The 22,306-nt window shown below is 45.3% G+C and overlaps 1 protein-coding gene and 1 long non-coding RNA gene across 4 annotated transcripts; one reads left to right on the top strand and one right to left on the bottom strand.

Annotated features, from left to right (window-relative positions):
* Positions 1 to 94: 94 nt before the first annotated feature.
* dph5 (diphthamide biosynthesis 5) lies at positions 95 to 14,652 on the bottom strand. Its single transcript, XM_040128322.1, has 7 exons — positions 14,012 to 14,652; positions 10,096 to 10,220; positions 9,016 to 9,124; positions 5,809 to 5,929; positions 2,570 to 2,609; positions 1,082 to 1,197; positions 95 to 565 (listed from the first exon to the last, which is right to left on the bottom strand). The coding sequence occupies exons 1-7, from the start codon at positions 14,144 to 14,146 to the stop codon at positions 333 to 335; spliced, it is 879 nt and encodes a 292-aa protein (XP_039984256.1). The 5' UTR covers positions 14,147 to 14,652; the 3' UTR covers positions 95 to 332.
* On the top strand, positions 14,270 to 21,632 carry LOC120790602. 3 transcript variants are annotated; one of them, XR_005707561.1, is made up of 4 exons: positions 14,270 to 14,423; positions 19,577 to 19,684; positions 19,918 to 20,065; positions 21,073 to 21,632. It is a non-coding gene; the product is annotated as an uncharacterized LOC120790602 (long non-coding RNA). The 3 variants fall into 3 exon arrangements; XR_005707562.1 differs by lacking the exon at positions 21,073 to 21,632 and adding an exon at positions 20,170 to 20,225; XR_005707560.1 differs by lacking the exon at positions 21,073 to 21,632 and having other exon boundaries at positions 19,918 to 20,257.
* Positions 21,633 to 22,306: the final 674 nt, after the last annotated feature.

Genomic DNA, 22,306 nt, shown 5'->3' on the forward strand with positions numbered 1-22,306 from the left:
GTTCTTACATTTACACCTGGGCTCAATAAGAGTTCGTGTCATGTCAGTAAAACTTGACCTAAACTCGCCCGTGCAGCATTTAGAAGCACGTATTCGTTCTGTGTGGGTTGAATTGTTTTCTTTGTGAGGACCAATGTCCGTTTTAAACCATCACTGTGAGGACATTTCTGCACTGTGGGGTCATGGTGGCCAGTCCTCATGACTTCAGAGCACTATTTGAAGGTTGAGACATGGTTTTCAGGTTCAGGTGATAACCAGTTTTAGATTAGGGTCAGGGTCCTGGGAATGTCTTTATCACTGAGAGACAGACCAACGTGTGTGTGTGTGGTTGTTTATGAGGTGTACGTGGAGCTGTCGATCATGTGCAGGTGCTGCAGCGCGTTTGGTTCTGCGTTCACTCGTAGCATGTCCACCTCCAGCGGGTGGAGTCGTCCGGTGACGACCAGCGAGTGGAGCGGAGCGCCGAGGTCACATGACACCAGCTGACGCAATGTCGCCACACGGATTGTCTGGTCGTCGGCGCCAAGTCGGGCCACGCCCACACACACCGTGTCCTCTGTCACACCTGGGGGGCAAGGGACATATTTTAGCCTGCTAACAAACATTAGCATTAATTAACTGAAGCAGCAGGTTTTATTGACATACTTGTTAGCCTCCTGTGCTAACAGGAAGTGAACAAATCAGCTTTCAAATCTGTGTCTACCAAAACAAAAACATTTATATTATATTCTACAAATGCACAGAAGAACATAAACCTGATGAAATTCTGATTTCTGTAACTCCCGTAGCCTCCGGTGCCTCAACTTGTCACCTGGCTGCAGTGATGTATGAGTGTACTCCAGGGTGTGGCAGTACACCGTGACATCACTGATAGGTGCCGGTTTCAGCTACTCTTTAAGTCTCAGAATTCAGACGACGTCAAGAGATTCGACCTCATCGCAGATGATTCTCGTGACCGTCTCAGACCAGCTCCGGTCATGTGACGGAGGAGGGCGGACCCCTCGGTCCTGCTCCAGACCACAGTCAGCTCTGTGTGCGTGTGTGGCATGTTGAGCCGATCAGGTGACGAGGTTGGACTCACCCAGCTCCTCCCCCTCGCCCGCCTCCTCCCTCCTCCTCCTCTGGATGATCTGAATCAGCTGATCTGCAGCCTGGCTGACCGTCATGAAGCGAGGAGGCTCGTAGATCTTCTTCCCTCTGAAATTTACATCGATACAAAACTTGTTTTGATTCAGTTTAACAAACTACGCGATGAAATACTAGACCTGAGCGACCCTGACCCCCGGTCCGGTTCACAGTCCACTATTTTTCTACGGTCATTAATGAAGACATTTCTGTCTTTAATAATGGTGGAATAAATAAAGCAAAAATGTAGCTTCGGGTTGGCTCTATGTCTCGAATTTGACCGGTCCGGTCCGGTCCAGTCTAGTCTAGTCCAGTCCAGTCGGACTCGGTATTAAAGATGCAAGTATGGGCCAGGTTGTGTATTACAGTGACCAGTTGTGTTTCACCAAAGAGACGTTTCTCCTCTGAACTCTGGTGCTGGAGAGTCTGGATCTGAGACTGTAAACCACCTCCTGCACCCAGGATGCTGCTCAACACCCACTGCTTCAAATATTACTTATTATTATTATCATCATCATGATGACTGATTATTAGCCCTGTTATCATGAGTGGTTTTATTATTAGTCTCATTATTATTATACATCTTTATGTGGAACCTGATGTAGTTGATTATAACAACATGAAAAATGTATTTAAATTGCTGCTTTTTGACAATTTAGCCTCTTTATATAAAATCAGGCCTCTGTTATTTAAACTCCTTTATACTCTGATCTTCTACTTAAGTAAAAGTACTAATAGTAACATGGAAAAATACTCCATTAAATGTAAAAGTCCTGCCTTCAAAATCTTAGTTAAGTCAAACTTATTGAAGTTCTGTTTGCATCCTGTCACAGGACAGAAATTTTGATCCAACAGATCTGAGGCTTTTTAAAAGGTCAAAACACCTTCGATTTGACCAAAACGCAGGAAAACCTTAATGTTTAAAACCCGAATGAACTTTAACATTAACCTGTGATGTTGTTACGTGGAAGTTTAGTTTTAGTCAAGACTGTGCCCTCAGCCAATCAGGACCAAGGATTGTGAGGCGATCGTGGACCGACTCGATGCTGCTCTGACTGCGGAGAGGACCAGCCTGTAAGACCGGACTCGGGGTAAAAAACGCTCCCCTCAGCCTCAGGATGATTTCAGTCTGCAGCAGAGCTGAGATCGGCAGCTCTCCAAGTCTCTGTGGTTCAGATGCAACGTGAACCTTTTTCTGTGATCTCATCGCGCCACCACCGCACGCGCTCGCTGAGGTTCACCTCAGAAAATAACAGAGACGACATCAGCATGACATCATTAGCCTGGAAACCCCGAAACCAGCTGAGAGCCGCTGAGGACCGACAGACCGGCAATGTGACACTTTCTCTAAACCCAGAGGAGGACTGGACCTGGACCTGGACCTGGACCTGCATGTGGTTTTAGGAGGAATTAATGTGGATAAGGATCTAGGTCTGGTTCTTACCTCATCATGTTCTCGATGCTCTGCTCTTTGACTTTGATATCTGTCAATAAAAACGGAATAAAAACAGATTAGATTCAGAAAGACGGGGTTCAGAACATTTTCACTTATGGTACATATTTAGTATCTTTACTAATATTCCTGTCAAACTGTCAAACTGTCACTCTGGACACACTTTTAGTGTGTCCAGAGTGTGTAAAAGTGCAGCTCAGTGTTTCAGTTGATCAGGGAAAGACGTTGAAGCGTCTCAGCGTGTTGACGTTAAAGCGCGTTGACGTTGAAGCGTCGCAGCGTGTTGACGTTGAAGCGTCGCAGCGTGTTGACGTTGAAGCGTCGCAGAGCGTCTCAGCGTGTTGACGTTGAAGCGTCTCAGCGTGTTGACGTTGAAGCGTCGCAGCGTGTTGACGTTAAAGCATGTTGACGTTGAAGCGTCTCAGCGTGTTGACGTTAAAGCATGTTGACGTTGAAGCGTCTCAGCGTGTTGACGTTGACGTGTTGACGTTAAAGCATGTTGACGTTGAAGCGTCTCAGCGTGTTGACGTTAAAGCATGTTGACGTTGAAGCGTCGCAGTGTGACGTTGAAGCGTCGCAGCGTGTTGACGTTAAAGCATGTTGACGTTGAAGCGTCGCAGCGTGTTGACGTTGAAGCGTCGCAGCGTGTTGACGTTGAAGCGTCGCAGCGTGTTGACGTTAAAGCATTTTGACGTTGAAGCGTCGCAGCGTGTTGACGTTGAAGCGTCGCAGCGTGTTGACGTTAAAGCATGTTGACGAAGCGTCGCAGCATGTTGAAGTTAAAGCGTGTTGACGTTGAAGCGTGTTGACGTTAAAGCGTGTTGACATTGAAGCGTCTCAGCGTGTTGACGTTGAAGCGTGTTGACGTTGAAGCGTCTCAGCGTGTTGACGTTGAAGCGTCTCAGCGTGTTGACGTTGAAGCGTCTCAGCGTGTTGACGTTGAAGCGTCGCAGCGTGTTGACGTTAAAGCATGTTGACGTTGAAGCGTCTCAGTGTGTTGACGTTGAAGCGTCGCAGTGTGACGTTGAAGCGTCTCAGCGTGTTGACGTTGAAGCGTCTCAGCGTGTTGACGTTGAAGCGTCGCAGCGTGTTGACGTTAAAGCATGTTGACGTTGAAGCGTCGCAGCGTGTTGACGTTAAAGCATGTTGACGTTGAAGCGTCTCAGCGTGTTGACGTTGAAGCGTCGCAGCGTGTTGACGTTAAAGCATGTTGACGTTGAAGCGTCGCAGCGTGTTGACGTTGAAGCGTCGCAGCGTGTTGACGCAAGCATGTTGACGCGGAAGCCGCCTCAGCGTGTTGACGTTGAAGCGTCTCAGCGTGTTGACGTTGAAGCGTCGCAGCGTGTTGACGTTAAAGCATGTTGACGTTGAAGCGTCGCAGCGTGTTGACGTTGAAGCGTCGCAGCGTGTTGACGTTGAAGCGTCTCAGCGTGTTGACGTTGAAGCGTCTCAGCGTGTTGACGTTGAAGCGTCGCAGCGTGTTGACGTTGAAGCGTCTCAGCGTGTTGACGCTGAAGCGCCGCAGCGTGTTGACGTTAAAGCATGTTGACGCGGAAGCGCCGCAGCGTTGACGCGGAAGCCGCAGCGTGTTGACGTTGAAGCGCCGCAGCGTGTTGACGCGAAGCGTGTTGACGTTAAAGCGTGTTGACATTGAAGCATGTTGACGTTGAAGCGTCGCAGCGTGTTGACGTTAAAGCATGTTGACGTTGAAGCGTCGCAGCATGTTGACGTTGAAGCGTCGCAGCGTGTTGACGTTGAAGCGTCGCAGCGTGTTGACGCGGAAGCGCCGCAGCGTTGACGCGAAGCAGCGTGTTGACATTGAAGCATGTTGACGTTGAAGCGTCGCAGCGTGTTGACGTTAAAGCATGTTGACGTTAAAGCGTCGCAGCATGTTGACGTTAAAGCGTGTTGACGTTGAAGCATGTTGACGTTAAAGCATGTTGACATTGAAGCGTCGCAGCGTGTTGACGTTGAAGCGTCTCAGCATGTAGATGTTGAAGCGAGTCAGTGTCTCAGTTGTCCGGGGAAAACTGAGACTTCACTAAACGAAGCTGTAGCGGCTCAGTGAGGGTCGGAGCTGTGAGACAGGGAAGTGAAGAAGACGACCTGTGGTCTTCTTTAACTTTCTCTGTGATCCATCAGTTTAAACGTGAATCTGTCTGAGCACAGCAGAAAATCCATATGTTATCATCCTGCTTTCTGTCTCACTCCTCACCAGATGTTGCTGTGATGCAGTTTCGTTGTTTACCTGAAGAGTTGGAAGTGTTTTCTTGTTGTTCAGGTGTTTGACTGTGGACAAAGCTCTCTGTCTTAATCTATGTGGACATTGTCTCAGTAGCTCGACGGAGAAAACAAAGAGAAAAACGGACGAGCATCTGATTGCGTAGTTATGGTTTTCAATTTTATTATTTCCTCTAATGAATATTAATAACACAGACTACACCAGCTGAGACACACACACACACTCCCAGAGCTCATTACACAAACAGTCACCAGCAGGTTATCCAGGTCCCTCAGGACTGTTTCTTGGGGGGGGGGGTTGTCCCAGGGGTGTCTCTGTGTGTGTGTGTGTGTGTGTGTGTGTGTGTGTGTTTGGGGGAGGTTGATGGTGGTCTGGTCTGGACAAACAGACACATGGTGGCACCCGAGGTGAAAACTGCTCGAGCCTGAAGTCCCCGTTTGATACGGTCCTCGCAAGGCACTGAAGACCTGTCCGAGTGTGTGATGATTCCTCCTCGGACCGTTGTCTGCGTTCGGTCCAGACAACAAACCTCCTCCGTCCGACCGGGAGGTTTCCTCTCCTTCGATAGAGACAGAGAGGACGAGCGTGACGGTCACTGCTGCCGCAGCAGGTTCGCAACCGGGCTCTGGAATCGGACTGAAGCTACGTCGCTGCCGGTTTGTCGCAAAGTCCGGGTCACGGTTCATTTCATCAAGATTTCCTAGATTTAAGCTCATGATAGTTTCCTGATATTTGACTATTTTCTGACGGACATTTTAACGATGTTTTTTCAGTGTGTTTAGAGACTGAAAAACTTCCACTCTCACGCAGACGACGTGTGAAAGTCTTCAGCTCTGACACTGGTTCAGAGAGAAACACAAATCTGAGGATTCGTCTGTGGTGAACGTGATTTTGAAACCAGAGACCTGAAGCAGAGTGTGTGTTCAGCGTGTTTAGAGTGTGTGTGTGTGTGTGTGTGTGTGTGTGTGCTTGCGTGTGTGCGTCTCACCCAGCAGACAGAGTGTGTGCAATCCAGCTGCCCGGTTTTTGCAGATTTTGTCGTAGAAACTCTCTGGTCTCCACGTCTCCGTCCAAAACACCAACGACACCGTCTCCCCGAAATTATAAAGCTGACACACACACACACACACACACACACACACACACACACACACACACACACAGGCCAGAGGTCAGCACATATTTGACAGTGTGACAGTAGAGACTCGTGAGTGAATCTGTTTCCTGTTTACTCAGTCGCTGCTGATGTTCAGAACGTGAAAACGCGGCCAGTTTAAACCTCGAGTCTCCACAAACAGCAGCAGGTCTGAGGTCAGCTGACAAATCAAGTCTGCACCGGTCTTGTAACCGAAGTCAGCGCTTGTTTCTGTTTTCATGAATCCTTGAAAACATCAGCAGCCAGTTTGTCCGCTCGGTTTTTACACTGGAAACAGCTCTACAGCCACAGGAACAGGTGTGGAACGTACAAGCGTAGTGAGAATTTACTTTCATTATTTAAAAAATAATGTTACAAAATATGTAAAAAGAAAGAAACAATGATGTTAAAATAAATATCATGGTTTACCATCTCACGAGAATAAAAACCTGCACTGAGATTTATACCTCTTTTTTTATTTTTTAAGATAAGCAGCAGTTTGACTATTTATTTATTCTTTATTACAATTATTCTTACTATTACTCTTTTCATAAAACTAAACCTCAACAGTTCAAATAATTCAAATTTACTGCCTCAGTTATACTTAGGAAAACAAAATTCTCCACCGTGGTGCATTCAAACACGTCACACACAACGGGTTTCTATCCTTTAGGTTATCACGCTCATTTTAAATCATGTTCACCTCAGCTTTTATACACTGGAGACACTGGATCCAAATAAGTGAAATAATGATTCAATGTTGGTGTTTTTATCCTGAAATGTAAACTGATCTTTATAATTAAATAACTTTGAATCATGAAATGACTCTTGTTTGAGTCAAATCAGAAACAGCTGAGTCTGACCCATGAGATTTCACCGTTTGATTCGCTACATTGGTGTTTTTGCTTGTTAGCTAAAGAGCTGAATGTGTGGATTCACCAAGTTTAACGACCGCAGACTCAGTTTCTATCTTATAAAACCTAAAATCACAGCAGTAAATTTAATGTGTGTTTTTATGTAGTCACGCAGCAGCAGCAGCTGGGTCTCTGTCCCCTCTGGGCATGTCTGACAGGTATGAGTAGTGGGTGGTGGAGTGGAGTAGATAAAATAGCAGTGACACAGACAGCGGGGGCTGATGAGATTGACTCCCAGTTTGGGGGGGGGCACATAGCTCATTTACATGGTCCGCCCCCTAATTAACATATTAACGACCTCCCAGAGGAGAGCTCTGTTAGCTTTAATGCTAATCTGTGTGTGTGTGTGTGTGTGTGTGTGTGTGTGTGTGTGGACAGCTGGGTCCTGCTCTCTGACAGGTCTGTTATTGATGAGGTCACATTAAAGTGGTGCATTCACTGACAACAACAACATCAGCTTAATGAGTTTCATCAGGAGCTGCAGCAGATGGGACTGAAGAAGGAAAAAGAGAAACACGTCAGCCCTGAGCTCTGACTCTCAGGCAGACATCACAGCTGCATGCTCAGGTTTTCTGAAACCCACCGTCAGCAATCTACCAAACACTACAAACCAAATTTACAAAAGAAAATCAAAGCATTTCCTTCTCGACTGTCTGATCTTTGCCTGTAACGCGACTAGTTCAAAACCCGGTATGTGGCTGGACCGTCCTCTAACCGTTTGCTTCTCTCCTGCTCTCTGTGCTCACATTTACAGCTTTTCTCATTTACTTGTTTTTCTGTGTCTGTTGTCAGATGATGGAAAAATTATGAAACAGTGACTGAAACGTGGCCCATTGAGACGACATGTTAACCAGCAGTCACTTCCAGGCCGTTTCCAAGCTGCTGCTCTGCTGCTAAAATCCTGGTTTTACAACCACGACGTCGTCTGACAGAATCACCAGACACATGAGTTAAAGACAATGGCTGAGCAGAGATTTCAGGTATATTTACCTGTAAAATGATCAGTCAAAGAGAAAGTTAGAAGCTCATCCACGTCTGTTTCAGCTGACGTGAGGTGGTTGAATGAGACACATAGAGACGTGTGTCTGTGGAGGAAGCGCCCGACCTCACGCTCGCAGGGCAACACTGGCGACTCTCTTCTACAGAAAGAAGCTAATGTTTGTCCAGAAAGTCTCTAGATTTGTCACTAGGTGCTTTTGTGAAGAAAAGTCATTAAAGGGTCTGAAAAGTCGGTAAATCTAGCGACAAAGGCTCCAAGTTGGCAACACTGCCTGTAAACGCCCCCTGATGACATAATAGAAACTGTTTGTGCGAATTCAACGGCCAATGGGGAAACTCCAACACTCAGCCAGTCAACCAATCGTCTAACTTCCTCAGTCAGTCAGTCAGTCACGGACCTTCGTGTTATTAGGGCGAACCCTGCTGTCCCGGTCCAGCCAAAAACTCAGAATCCTTTTGTATGTTTTAAACATATTTCCCAAATTTTTGGTTGATGTGTTGAATACTCATTCACATCTGATCTCACTACCAGTCAAACCATCTGCAATCATTCCTGTAAAACCAGAATCAGAATTTACCGTTCCTGAAATTTCTGGTAAAAATTTATACATCATTCCTGGATCAGCCACATTTCCTACTTTGCTACGCTAATTTAATGATGGTGTTATACTGGGACAAAAAAAAAACCAGAGACAGCCCCCAGTATAATGTAGTGCAGTACAACACCACCTTTAACTATGAGCTCAGTAATAACCCTGAAGTTAAATTAACATCTTAACACCTCTCTGATGGTGTTAATCAAACCCGAACTTTATCATGGTCATAAACGGAGCTGTTGTGTAGGATTGAATGGGATTTTACAGGGGCACCTAATAAAGTGGCCACGGTATGTGGAACTATGTGATTGTTTATTCTTCATCAGCGACCAAATCCCTTTGTGTATCTGTGTTTAGTTTTTGTTTCTTTCTGCTCTTCTCTGTCCTGGAGATATGAGTTCCACATTAGCGACGCTCTGCCATCGGGTGTGTCTGTTACGTCAGGTGGAGGATCCAGTGCTGATTTTTGTCAGTGACACTAGAAGATGGGAGACAGAGTACAGCTGTTGGGCTCAGTTCAGGGTAGAACATGCCCCAGGTGTGTGTTGTACCTGCAGACCACAGCAGCCCACTGCGTTCATGATGGAGGCGTTATGGATGACTTTGTACGGTATCCCAGCATTCACTGCTCTGAGGACCAGGTCACTGTGGGTGGTGGCTCTGCAGGAAGAGAAATAATTCTAAATTATAAATAATTAACAACATATAACGTGGTAGAAAGCTATGCCAGATGTGAATTCAATAATACACAGTGCGTTACTGTGCATACAAACATCAGATTAATTACATTAAAACGTAAATAAAAACCTGTTAAATACTTGGTTAAATTAAAGCAGATAAATACCTAAGAGAAATTTAGAGATGAAGAGGAAATAATTATACTCATTTAAAAAAAAGAAAAAAAAAAAATCAATAAAATAAAACTAGATAAAATAGATAATAGACAATGACAATTAAATCCACGAGAGGAAATAGAACATTTTAAACCTGAACACAATAAAATAAATGATTAAATAGAATAAATAATCGCCATAAAACATCAAAAGCCAGGATAAAGAGGTCAGGTTTACGTTGGAGTGAGAACATGGGATTTATTTGATTACAAAAAAGACATTATGATTAAACGTATGTCCAGTGAAGAAGAAGAGCAGAAAGGAGCAGTGTAGTCTGTGGAAACACTGGATTTTCATGTTTGCAGTCAGATTTGTGTTGTGAAAGTTGCCACAGGGTCAGAGTAGCGTACAGATGTTGAGGTCTCAGAGGTTAAACCACACTGTGATGAGAAGAAACATCACCATTTTTAGTCTTCAGCGGCACAAAAAGAGAAGCAGCTTGTCTTTTCATGTAAACTGTAAATCCAACGTTCACATGAACAGAGTCAACAGAGCTTCAGACGGCGAGCTGCAGCCTGTCATTATCTCTGAGGAATCTGGTGGTTTTGGGGAGAAATCTGCTGAAATGAAGGCCGAGCTGCTCCGACACAAACTCTGTGGTCACATCAAACTCTGCAGCTCTCCACAACAATCCACACACTGACAGAGCAAACTTCAGATCTGTGGGATTAATACAAGATGCTGCTGCACGGACCTCATACAGTTCCTTACGCCTGATACGTGGACACCGTGACTCACCCGAACGGGTCGCCTACCACAAGGAACGCCACATCATCAACATCAGCATCCTTCAGGATCTCATCGGCCCCCTGTTCAACCAGATCTCTGTCTGCCAGGATCAGCTGCTTCCCATAGTACTCCTCCTGCGGAAAAAACACAGCTCTTAACACACTGTTCAAATATCTAACAATGTTCCAGTATCTAACACATTTTTCCAGCAGTAAACACACTGTTCCAGTATCTAACCATCTTTTCCAGTATCTAACACCCTGTTCCAGTATCTTATCACACCCTGTTCCAGTATCTTATCACACCCTGTTCCAGTATCTTATCACACCCTGTTCCAGTTCCAGTATCTTATCACACCGTTCCTGTATCTAACCATCCTTTCCAGTATCTAACCATCCTTTCCCGTATCTAACACCCTGTTCCAGTATCTAACACACCGTTCCAGTATCCACCACGCCGTTCCAGTATCTAACCATCCTTTCCAGTATCTAACACGCTGTTCCAGTATCTTATCACACCCTGTTCCAGTATCTTATCACACCGTTCCTGTATCTTATCACACCGTTCCAGTATCTAACCATCCTTTCCCGTATCTAACACCCTGTTCCCGTATCTAACACCCTGTTCCCGTATCTAACACCCTGTTCCAGTATCCAACACCCCGTTCCAGTATCCAACACCCTGTTCCAGTATCCAACACCCTGTTCCAGTATCCAACACACCGTTCCAGTATCCAACACCCTGTTCCAGTATCCAACACCCTGTTCCAGTATCCAACACACAGTTCCAGTATCCAACACACAGTTCCAGTATCTAACACACAGTTCCAGTATCCAACACACAGTTCCAGTATCTAACACACAGTTCCAGTATCTAACACACAGTTCCAGTATCTAACCATCTTTTCCAGTATCTTATCACACCGTTCCTGTATCTTATCACACCGTTCCTGTATCTAACACCCTGTTCCAGTATCTAACACCCTGTTCCAGTATCTAACCATCTTTTCCAGTATCTAACACGCCGTTCCAGTAGTTAACACGCCGTTCCAGTAGTTAACACGCCGTTCCAGTATCTTATCACAGCGTTCCAGTATCCAACACCCTGTTCCAGTATCCAACACCCTGTTCCAGTATCCAACACCCTGTTCCAGTATCCAACACCCTGTTCCAGTATCCAACACACTGTTCCAGTATCTAACACGCTGTTCCAGTATCTAACACGCTGTTCCAGTATCTAACACGCTGTTCCAGTATCTAACACGCTGTTCCAGTAGTTAACACGCTGTTCCAGTATCTAACACACTGTTCCAGTATCTAACACACTGTTCCAGTATCTTACACACTGTTCCAGTATCTTACACACCGTTCCAGTATCCAACACCCTGTTCCAGTATCTAACACCCTGTTCCAGTATCTAACACCCTGTTCCAGTATCTAACACACTGTTCCAGTAGTAAACACACTGTTCCAGTAGTAAACACACGTTTTCCAGTATCTTACACACTGTTCCAGTATCTAACACACTGTTCCAGTATCTAACACACTGTTCCAGTATCTAACACACTGTTCCAGTATCTACCACACCGTTCCAGTATCCAACACCCTGTTCCAGTAGTAAACACCCTGTTCCAGTATCTAACACGCTGTTCCAGTATCTAACACACTGTTCCAGTATCTAACACGCTGTTCCAGTATCTAACACACTGTTCCAGTATCTAACACACTGTTCCAGTATCTAACACACTGTTCCAGTATCTAACACACTGTTCCAGTAGTTAACACACCGTTCCAGTAGTTACCACACCGTTCCAGTATCTAACACACCTGTTCCAGTATCTAACACACTGTTCCAGTATCCAACACCCTGTTCCAGTATCCAACACACTGTTCCAGTATCTAACACACTGTTCCAGTATCTAACACGCTGTTCCAGTATCTAACACGCTGTTCCAGTATCTAACACCCTGTTCCAGTATCTAACACGCTGTTCCAGTATCTAACACGCTGTTCCAGTATCTAACACCCTGTTCCAGTAGTTAACACGCTGTTCCAGTATCTAACACCCTGTTCCAGTAGTTAACACCCTGTTCCAGTAGTTAACACACTGTGACAGTATCTAAAACTGTTACAGTAGTTTATAAACTGGTAAGATTCAAGATACAATTTAATTATCATTATGCAGCACAAGTTCTATAAATGAATAAATAAATAAATAATCAAGTCATAAAAATGTATAACTTTTGTTTTGAGTGTGGTACTCAAGCCCACTGTGCTGAGTTTGATGGGGAGACTCAACGCTGGGCTGAAATCAACAACCATTATTCTGATGTAGCTGTTGTTGTTTTCAAGGTGTGGATCTGTTGGTTCTGAATACAGACTGGCGAGGGTCCAGGCTGGCTGGGATGTTGTCTTTGATGTACTGGGGAACCAGCTTCTCAAAGCGCTTCATCAGAATGGGGGTGAGTACCACAGGGCGGTAGTCATTTAGACTAGACACTGCAGACTTTTTAGGTACAGGGGCGATGGTGGCTGTCTTGAAAACACCCTCCTGTGACAGTGATACGTTGAAAACGTCAGTAATGTCACCAGCTACCTGATTGGCACATGTTTTAGTGCTCGGCCGGGGATGTTATCAGGCCCAGCAGCTTAACTCATATTCACTCTCAGCCGGATTCTTCTCACAGCCGCTGTGGATCCTGACAGTGGCAGGTCCTCCGGAGGCGGAGTTGACTTAAAGCCGAGTCTTTGACGAGGAGATCGTAGTGAGCATAAAATGTATGAAGCTCATCTGGTAGCGTGGCCTCACGCAGGGCGGGGGCGTTCCTGCTTTTGTAGGCTGGGATGTTCTGGATCTCCTGACACCCATCCTTGGTGCTGCTGGTGTTGAGATCTCTCCAGTCTCTGCTGACGTCTCCGCTTGGTCTCCTTGATGCCGGCCTTCAGTCTATCTTGCTTCCTTGTCACCTGACCGGATAGAGCCCTCGCCTCTCCCTTCATCCAGGCTTCCTGGTTGGGGGATGAATTTATTGTCTTTGTGATGATCACGTCATCCAGATGGGTGCTGATGTATGATGTTACTGATGATGTATGTTCCTCAGACTGATGTGGTTCTCTTGGGGGGCAGCGTCTCTGAACATGTGCCAGTCCTGTAGAGCTGCTGTAGCTTCACCCGTCCACACTTTAGCAGTTTTTACTGATGGTTTATCAGCCGGGAGTAAGTTGGTGGGAGAGTTCGTATAAACACTGTCCAGGGGATATCCTCCCGTGGTGGGGACGTGGACGTCCAGGTGGAATTTGGGGTAAACGGTTCTGAGGTCGGTTTGATTAAAATCACCAGCTACACGAAAAATACCATCTGGTTGTTTTGTCGTGCGGCTGCCGATGAATGGAAGGTGGAGCAGCAACAAACCCACTGGTGAATCCTCCAGGCAGATAAAATGGTCGACAACATTAAAACCTCGACGTCTGGAGAACGCTGACAGTAGTGAGCGCACTGCAGGTTATTAGGAACACCAGGTCAAACCGGGTCGGTCTGATCCACCAGTCCTGTAATAGTCCTCCTTCACGGAGGTTCTGGTTTTCAGTTGGTGTTGAAACTGTGTTGAAGAGGAGCCGATTCGCCTGGAGGATCATGTTGGAGGCTGCAGTCTCTGATGCCGTTGAACTGCTGTTGCTGTTATGTTGACAGGTGTTTCTACTATTTTGTCCACCCCATTCAAATCAGTGAGTGTAGGTTAAACAACAGACGCAGCCCCCTGTGTGACACAGTGCACTCACATGTCGGGCAGACGGGTCATGGTGGATCCTTTCTACTCTGATATCATCGCACATGAGAAGTGCTCATATGTTTCCTTCACTGCTCACTCATCACTGACTATGTTAACCAGCTGGAGTCTCGTGTGTTGTATCTGTGCCGGACTCACCAGAGCCTCCCTCCCCACGGTCAGGACGGAGGTGTAGGCCTCCAGGTAAACCCTGGAGCAGTTCCTCACCGCCTGCAGACCTTTCACCGTGATGTCCGCGGCGTCCCCCAGCCCCAGGCCGATCAGATACAGCATCCTGCCGGGCTGCCGCTACTCTGGAACCGCTTGATGAAAACCGCGATTCACGCCTTTAACTTACTGTTTTTCTACATTCACGTGTAGTCTGGGTGGACTGACTGGAATACGGCTTGCCGTAAAATGTTTCCAGTTCACGACAGCTACAGCCGCGATACGTTCTGCTCTTTTCTCGACGTGTGTTCCGCCAGATTAAACACATTTAGAGCAACGTTAACCCGACGCTTGCCTTCCTCTACCGCCGCCCTCCACGTTGAGAAAACAAATTCCGTGACAGGTAAATCCAGCGGCAAATAACGTGCTTAGTGGATTTGACCTGTGCCGAACTACAGAGACTCTCCCGGTGTTTCAGGCAGGAAGGAGTCACAGTTTGAGCAGACTTTTCAAAACCGATAAAAGACATAAAAAGACAAAAAATACCAAGTTTATGAGTGGAGGCAGGTTTGCCGTTCCATGAAATACGAGATAAACTGTCCTGCCTAAACTGTGAGGTTACTCCAGGAATAAAACAAAAACAGGCAGTAGAAAGGAAACACGTAGAGAAAAGCCAACCAGCTGATGTGTTGGGAGAAGCTCGGAGTTTCTTCGAGGACTGTTCCTCGGTTTACATGAATCCGATTTCAGGTTTATTGAGCTGAGATTTGACTGAATGTGTCTGAGTTTGTTTCACGGATCTGATGGTGACTTTATCTTCAGCTTCTCTTTCCTCTCAGTGGAATAACAGATTCATTTTTTCAGTGTATTCATATTGAAAGAAAACTGACACATAATAATATCTAATCAACTGTTCCTCAGACTGATTTAAACGTCAAGGTATCGTTCAATAAAATACTCAAGGATAAACATAAAGAGAAGAGAAAGTCCAAGAACTACAAATGAGGAATTAATAACACCAGTGATATTTTATATCTAACGTGAAGCTGTAATAAGTGTCTCCAGCTGTGTCTGTGCACAGAAATAAAATTCTGGTGAGGAAATAATGCAGTCTTCATTTATTTATTTCATGGCCTGAAAGTCGACTTCGGTCAAATTTAAATATACCGGGCCTAAGAAAATGCTGGAATTAGCCTTGAAAATATCCACAGAGGGTTAGTTTTTAATTTAAAAACCTGAATCCACAGGTTTCAGAAAACGCCCCAGTTCTCAGAAGATAAACCAGGACAGGACCTCAGTGGATCTACAACCTGAAAAATCGCAGACGGAAAAATACAATTTAGAACCGTAATAATAAAACTACAGCTCTGTCCACGTTCTGTCCTTGTGGTCTGGGTCTCTTTTTCCTGGTTTGGCCAGACCTCTTCGACCCAGTGAGGATATATTCTGAGAGCTGCAGCATTCAATGATATTTTAAACCGTGTGGTTCCCAACCTGGGGTTCGGGATCCGGCAAAGGGGGACGCAAGATAAATCTGAGGGGTGGGACAGACAGAGAGACAGAAAGAGATTCGGCCCCTTAATACTGATCAGTCACTCTTCGAATGTCACAGCTGGTCTGAGTGTTGGTGATGACCATGTGCTTCCCTCTGTGGTCGCAGTTCACCATCTTCTAATGGCTACTTCCAGCAGGAGAATGCTCAAAGTCGTCTCAAACCGGTTTCATGAACGTGACAGTGATTTAAGTGGACTTCAGTGGCTGCCCCGGTCACCAGACCTGGATCCAGTAGGACACCTTTGGGATGTAGTAGAACAGGAGACTGGCAGCTTGAATGTGCAGCTGACAAATCTGCAGAAACGATGGGATGCCATCCTGTCAACATGGACCAGAACCTCAGAGGAAAGCGTCCAACATCTGGTGGAATCCAGACCACGAAGACCTGAGGCTGTTTGGGACCAGAATGGGGAACTACCCAGTGTTAGTGAGGTGTTCCTATTAAAGTGCTCGTTGAGTGTAGATTAAAAAAATGTTTTTCTTTCTTTTTCCTCTATCTCTTGATATTATTATTTTTATTTTCTCTTTTTTTTCAATCACGCCCTCTAGTGGCTGGTGTTTCTGTGTCCCTTTGAAGGGACTCCTTAAAATCACACCTCTCTCTCTCTCTCCCCCACTTGTTTCCATAGCAACGCTGGTCCGCAGCCCAGCGTTTGAAAGCCGTTCAGTTGTGAATGAGTCGGTGGGAAAAACTTCTTCTCATCCTCTTCTCTCTCTCTCCCTCCCTCTCTCTCTCTTCACAGTCTATTTCTCTCTCGTTCGCCCTTGTTGTGGTAAACAAGCCTCTGTGGACCACGTGACCCCCCCCAACCTCAAAACCTCCCCCAAAACCCACTTCACTGTTTTAACTGGGACCCAGTTAATGACTGGGATGGTTGGTAGGTTACATAATGGGCTCCTCTCCATTTTGGAGAGGAGGGGGTGAGGATGGAGGTTGAGGGGGTGGGGGGTGATGGAGAGGAGGATTGTGGTCTTTTGTTGCTGTGTTTCAGGGTTTGTTCAGCTCCAGTCATCCAGAGAATCGACTCTCCGTCTCTCTGTTAACTGTTTCTCTTCAGCTTCAGATCCACTTTAAATCCTGATCAGGACCCACATTTATCAGACTGATAAATGTGGAAATCCTTCACTTTCGCTCCCAAACGTCAGAATAAAAACTATTTATCAAACTTGTTTTGACTCTTAAAGTCTGTGAAATGTCAGAGAGTCCGAAGCTGGTTCAGGGGAGGTCTAAGTACAGCACCTGTTTTATTTTTAAAGTCCTGACAGGAAGCTCAGATAGGTCAGAGAGAGTCATCAGTCAAACCAGGACGTCCTGCGGGAGGACTGAACATGACATCAGTTCTTCATGAAGCACCTTTCAGGCGGCTCCAGGTGTCTGAGGTCACATGACCCGTCACAGTCAGTATCCGTCTCTGTCCTGTCAGACAGAAACAGGATTACACAGATAAAGAACCTGAACAGGATTAAAGTGTTTGTTGTGAAGGTTTAATCTGACCTCAGCGCTGTCACCGAACTGACCTGCAGCAACGAACATGAATCTGCTGGTGATGGAACCATCGCGCGTTTACGTTCTGACCTCCGGTTTGAATTATTTACACTTTGTTTGTGACTCAGCACGAATTACTACACTACCCATGGGGCTCGGCTGCTGCAGCCATGGAGACAGTCAGAGGTGTGAAATACAGCAAAAGAAAATTCAGAACACTTTGTCGCTGGGAACAAAACTTGTTGCCGCGGTAACTGAATTCACCTGAAGCTGAGCCAGGATCAGTTTCTGCAGACGTTAAAGCAGATTTCTCAGATCCAGCTCGGAGCTTTGCTGTGTTCGGGTCGGACGAGATGGAGGATTCGCGTGTTAATGACCATGATGATTACATCTGGGTTTAATTAGACCGAATGACTCGGAAAAGCTGGATCAACAACCAGGCGAAGCTACTATCCAGGGGCCCCAGACCTCCAGGGGCCCCAAAAGCCCCAGGTTTGCCCCATTCAATTTCGGTGCGTAATTTAATTATTCTCTACTTTGTTACAGACTTAGTCCACTGAACATCGACAGCAACAGTACCAACTCTCTCAGGTCCTCCATCCTCCATGTCGTGGTTCTGGTCCTGTAGAGGGACTGAGTCAAAATCTGGCTTTAAGACCTGAACTGTTATAGATCATATTCTGTTGTAAATTTGTGCTTTATCAATTTACAACATTTACTTTCATTTCTTTCTGTGTCAGTGATGAACAGACAGAATCCCTCGGTAAGGTCGTTTTATTCCATCACAGGAGAACCAACGGTTATTTTCATTATCAATACATCTGACGGGTATTTTCTTTAATAATCGATTGATGTTCAGTAAATAAAATGTCATAAAATAGTGAAAAATGCCTCGTTATTCCCAGTTAACATATTCTAATTTTTGTCTGAGCCACAATCGAAAACACAAACGTGAGAGGCTAGAAATGGTTTATTGATCAGATATCAAAATGAATTCTCTCTCAAATGACCGATAAATCAACTGAACAGTGATACTGAGTCAGAACCAGTGATGATACGACCACGTCCATAACGTCGACACCTGGAGCAGAACCCTGTCGAGGCCGGTGTCACCTTCCTCCTGGACCCATATTTCCAGAGCAGAGGACTGTGAACGGATCCGGGTGGGGGCACTCTCTGCTCTGCTGTGGTCCTGGTTGGTAACTCAACTTCTAGTCTTGAGCAGCAGATGATATCCAGCAGGTTTTATGGGTCTGATGCTTCTTCACACTCCATCAGTCGGCCTCCGGTTAACGAGAAGAAGACGCAGGATACAGGATGTGTGCAGATCAGGAACCCATACGTGTTCCTTCTGTCCTCCCACAACAGAAATAAAAACCCATGGACCTGGATAGAAAGAAATAAGGCAGGAAGAGAAACCAGACACAGAGAGACAGAGGTGGGTGTTAAAGTGAAGCGAAAACAAATGTCCCGTAGATGAAATCTCACGGCAGAAAACTGAAATGTCCTCAGTGATCTGAGGATTAAATGTCTGCAGCATCGGTTCCTGTGAGGCGGAAGCAAACCAGATGTAAGACAATGTTCTCAAGGGGCCTCAGGGAACAGAAGTACTGTGAGGAAATGTAGAAGTGTTACCAGGGAACACAATTCTCGCTAAGAGGGAACGCAACAGTATTTTGTGCAGGAACATGAAGCTTAAAGGGACAATATGTCACTATTTCAGTTTAAAATATTCAAAAATCCACCAAGGTCATCAACAGAATGTGAAGAAATAACAGTTTTGACGTTATGTCAAAGACATCTGTGTTTTGTCTAGCAGAGTTATCTACGGAAGTTAGCATGCTAACCAGCTAGCCCTGTCCTGTATCGTAATGCCACTGTGTACCTCAAGGGGGCGACAGTGAGTCACTGTAGCGTCCAGTCTGCCCTGAGTCCAACATGAGAGGATGAAGAAGTAGTAACTGTGAGTAGGTTATAGTAGGCTATATACATTCCTCCATCTTTCCTCAAGCTCAGATTTATTCAGGCTTAAATTTATTCAGGCTAACGTTAGCTCAGTGTGAGGGTGAGGGTTGAAACTTGGCTGTGATTGGCCAGTGAGCCCAGGCCCAGAACACGAACACAGCACGAGCTCGTGTGCACCTGAACGACAGGTACTTGGAGAGGGCCGGTAAAACTTTATGGATTTAAGGGGGATTGGTCCCGGCCTGTCCGATGGCCAGTCCCACTACGGCACAGGGGAAGGGGAGTGGGGAGCAGGGACCAAAGAGAGCATTTCCTTCTTTCTTACGATAGGGTTTTGACACCCCAGCTTTCTGGTAATATGCTGCCCCCTGTGGGTTTGGAGTATGAACTCAACAGTTGGCCAATTCTTACATGTTGCCCCTTTAACAAGAGGGAACGTTCACAAGTATTGTGAAGGAACGTAGAAAACACTGGCAGTGAATACTAAGTAGTTTTTTAAAAATCCCGCTGTGGCCTCACTTTGTTCTGTTTTAATCATTATTCTATTTTAGTGAAAGCAAAATAAAAGCAGGACCAGAGAAACACTGTGTCGTGAACAGAAGGATTTAATAATCACTGCTTCAGCAGACATTTAGAAAGTGACCTGGGAACAGTCAGAGGTGAGTTTCTCATTCATTCCTGATTTCCTCCTCTTCCTTTCGTCCATGTTATTTGTTTTCATCATGGTGGTCGAGCTGCAGTTTGTTTGATTCTCACGTCATCGTCACTTTAAAACTATTCAACGATGACTTTTCATCTCCAGAATCAGATGCTCTTTGCCTCCAACACGAACTGAAGCCGAGCAGGTAACTTCTCGTTGTGAATACGTGTCTTGTCTTCCCCTTCTGTACAGGAAGAAGAATATTCACCTGTTTCTCAAGGTGTGTCTCCAACCCAAACAAAGATGGTGACAGGATATCAACATGGCATCAGTGATGATTTAGGACATTAGTGATGTCACACAGGTGTACTATAACTTGAGGTAAACGTCATGTGACCAGGTGAGAAGGTTTGAAGTCAGTGTCTGTGACGTTCTGTTGTTTCTCCAGTTTGAGCTTTAATTGGATCATTTCCTGGAAACCTAATGCAACAAGTTACACAACAGGGAGAGGAGAGAGGACAGGAATCAGAGCGGAGTGGGGGGGTGAGGAGGCCCTGCTCCCTTCGTGGCTCCCACAGAACCATCTCCAATTACAGGACAAAGGCGGCTCATTCAGCCCCGCAGCTCCAACACTGCAGCTTTGCATGTCTAATGAGCGCTCCGCTGAATGCTAAGAGGACCCCGGGGTGCTGCAGTGGCCTCAACACCCCCACCCCCACCAATGCCACCTCCCGGTCCCCCCTGTGCCCCTCTGCACTGGGACATCCAGGCTGGGCCTTCTCCCTCTGAGACACTCTACGGTGGGCGATGAGCGTCACTGAGTCCTAGTGGACTAGTGGTCTAAGACACTGACCGGGTAACATGGCCAGTTTGAGTCCAGTTCTGTCTCTGTCCCCTCATTCCCTGTTGTCTCTCTACGGTCAGCAGGCCCAATTAAGGCCCAAAAACACTGAGAAAATTAAATTAAATAAAGGAAGTCATAGAGAAAAGTTATTTTATGAAAAAAAAGCAAGAAATTATTATTATTTCAGAAATAAATTCTACATGACAAAGAACAGAAGAGAATGAAATAAAAATATTTGGACGATAAAGTTTGAATTTTCACGACAAAATTTTAATACTTTAAAGATTAAAATGTATTGTTACCAGAATAAGTCACAATATTTTTAATTTGATGTATTTTTACATCAAATGAAAAAAGGGGGAAAATGTTTATTTCAATTGCTCATTATAAATTTCGTTCTGATATTATGACCTTTTTTCTTAAATATCACAAAATGATCATTTTTCCCCAACGGTGGCTGTAAAGCTCCGTCTGTGTGAGTGTCCACTAGCAGCACTAATAACTTCACGCTCATCCTCCTTTGCTGACACTGATGCTGACGTCCACCTTACTGCTCTTTTCAGACGGGATGAGGTTTTAAAGGGACGCGGGACTCCTCTCATCCAGCTTTTAATTTGACACATAAACCACCGTGGATTAGAGTCCTTCCTGCAGAGACAGCATCCTACCTACAGTCCATCAATGACTCTAAACTATTATTGATTTCTGACTTTTACTCCCAGTAAACCTCCTGCATTTAAGGTGGAATGATCAGACTGTCAACGAATTAGGGCCGACAGAGGACGGACCCAGCAGGCAGAGACAGAGGACGACAGGCTTTACTTTTCTGTTCTGTTGTCTGATTTAGTGGATTTGTCGCTGTCTCCTTTGTCTCAGTTTTTTCAGCTGCATGTTCTACACGTTCCCTTTAGCATAATTTTTCAACGTGCAGGGTAAACTACAGCATCATTAAACTGGTTTATGGTTCAGTTCAGACTCTCACAGCGCTTGGTTAAGGTTCAGGAAGGATCCTGGTCTGGTTTAACACTGAAAAAGTTCACTGTGTATCCTGACCAGTGAGAACGAGTTCTTTTCAGAGTAAAGATTCTGAAACAAACTGGACATGTGGAAAGACACAGTTTAAAGTCGGGGTTACATGTAATCTAACCTTTCTTTCTGTTTCTGGCCTCTGCTTCATCCTAGTGTAATCAAAAAGACGTTAAAGCTGCACGTGTCAATGTTTTAATGTTGAAATAAAATATCGATACTTGCAGTTTGAACAGTGGCTCAGCTGTTTCTGTTAAAGTGTCTCTGGAAGTGATGAACTCACAGAAAATTATCTCCATCTCTGCAGCTCTACAGAGCTTTTTAGCCTCTTTTAGCTCATAGTTTGAGTTTTTCAGCACATTTCCTGTCTGGTTCAGTCTCAGTGTTTTCACAATAAAAGCTGTAAAAACCTATTGTCCACTACCTGCTCAGCAGCAAACAGCAGACAGACACAGTGGAGCATTTAGCAGCTAGAGAGCCAGCTTTGTTCCTCAGGAGCTGGTGGAGACCAAAACCAGAGTTAAAAGAGAGGGAATACTGGACTTAGATTCATCAGGTGACACAAACACCTGATCCAGATGAAGAATCATGCTGCTCTATAACAGCTGGATGTGGAGATAAACAGCTGGTTGATAACAGGTTAGAAACAAACAACTGTATAAAATGATAATGTGTCAGATATTGAATTTACGGATGGACAAAAAACATCATCTAAAGCAAGTTTAACCAAATGAAAAATATAAAGGTCCAAAAATATAACCCTGAGGAACC

The sequence above is a fragment of the Xiphias gladius genome, chromosome 6, assembly GCF_016859285.1.
Source record: "Xiphias gladius isolate SHS-SW01 ecotype Sanya breed wild chromosome 6, ASM1685928v1, whole genome shotgun sequence".
NCBI classification, from domain to species: domain Eukaryota; kingdom Metazoa; phylum Chordata; class Actinopteri; order Istiophoriformes; family Xiphiidae; genus Xiphias; species Xiphias gladius.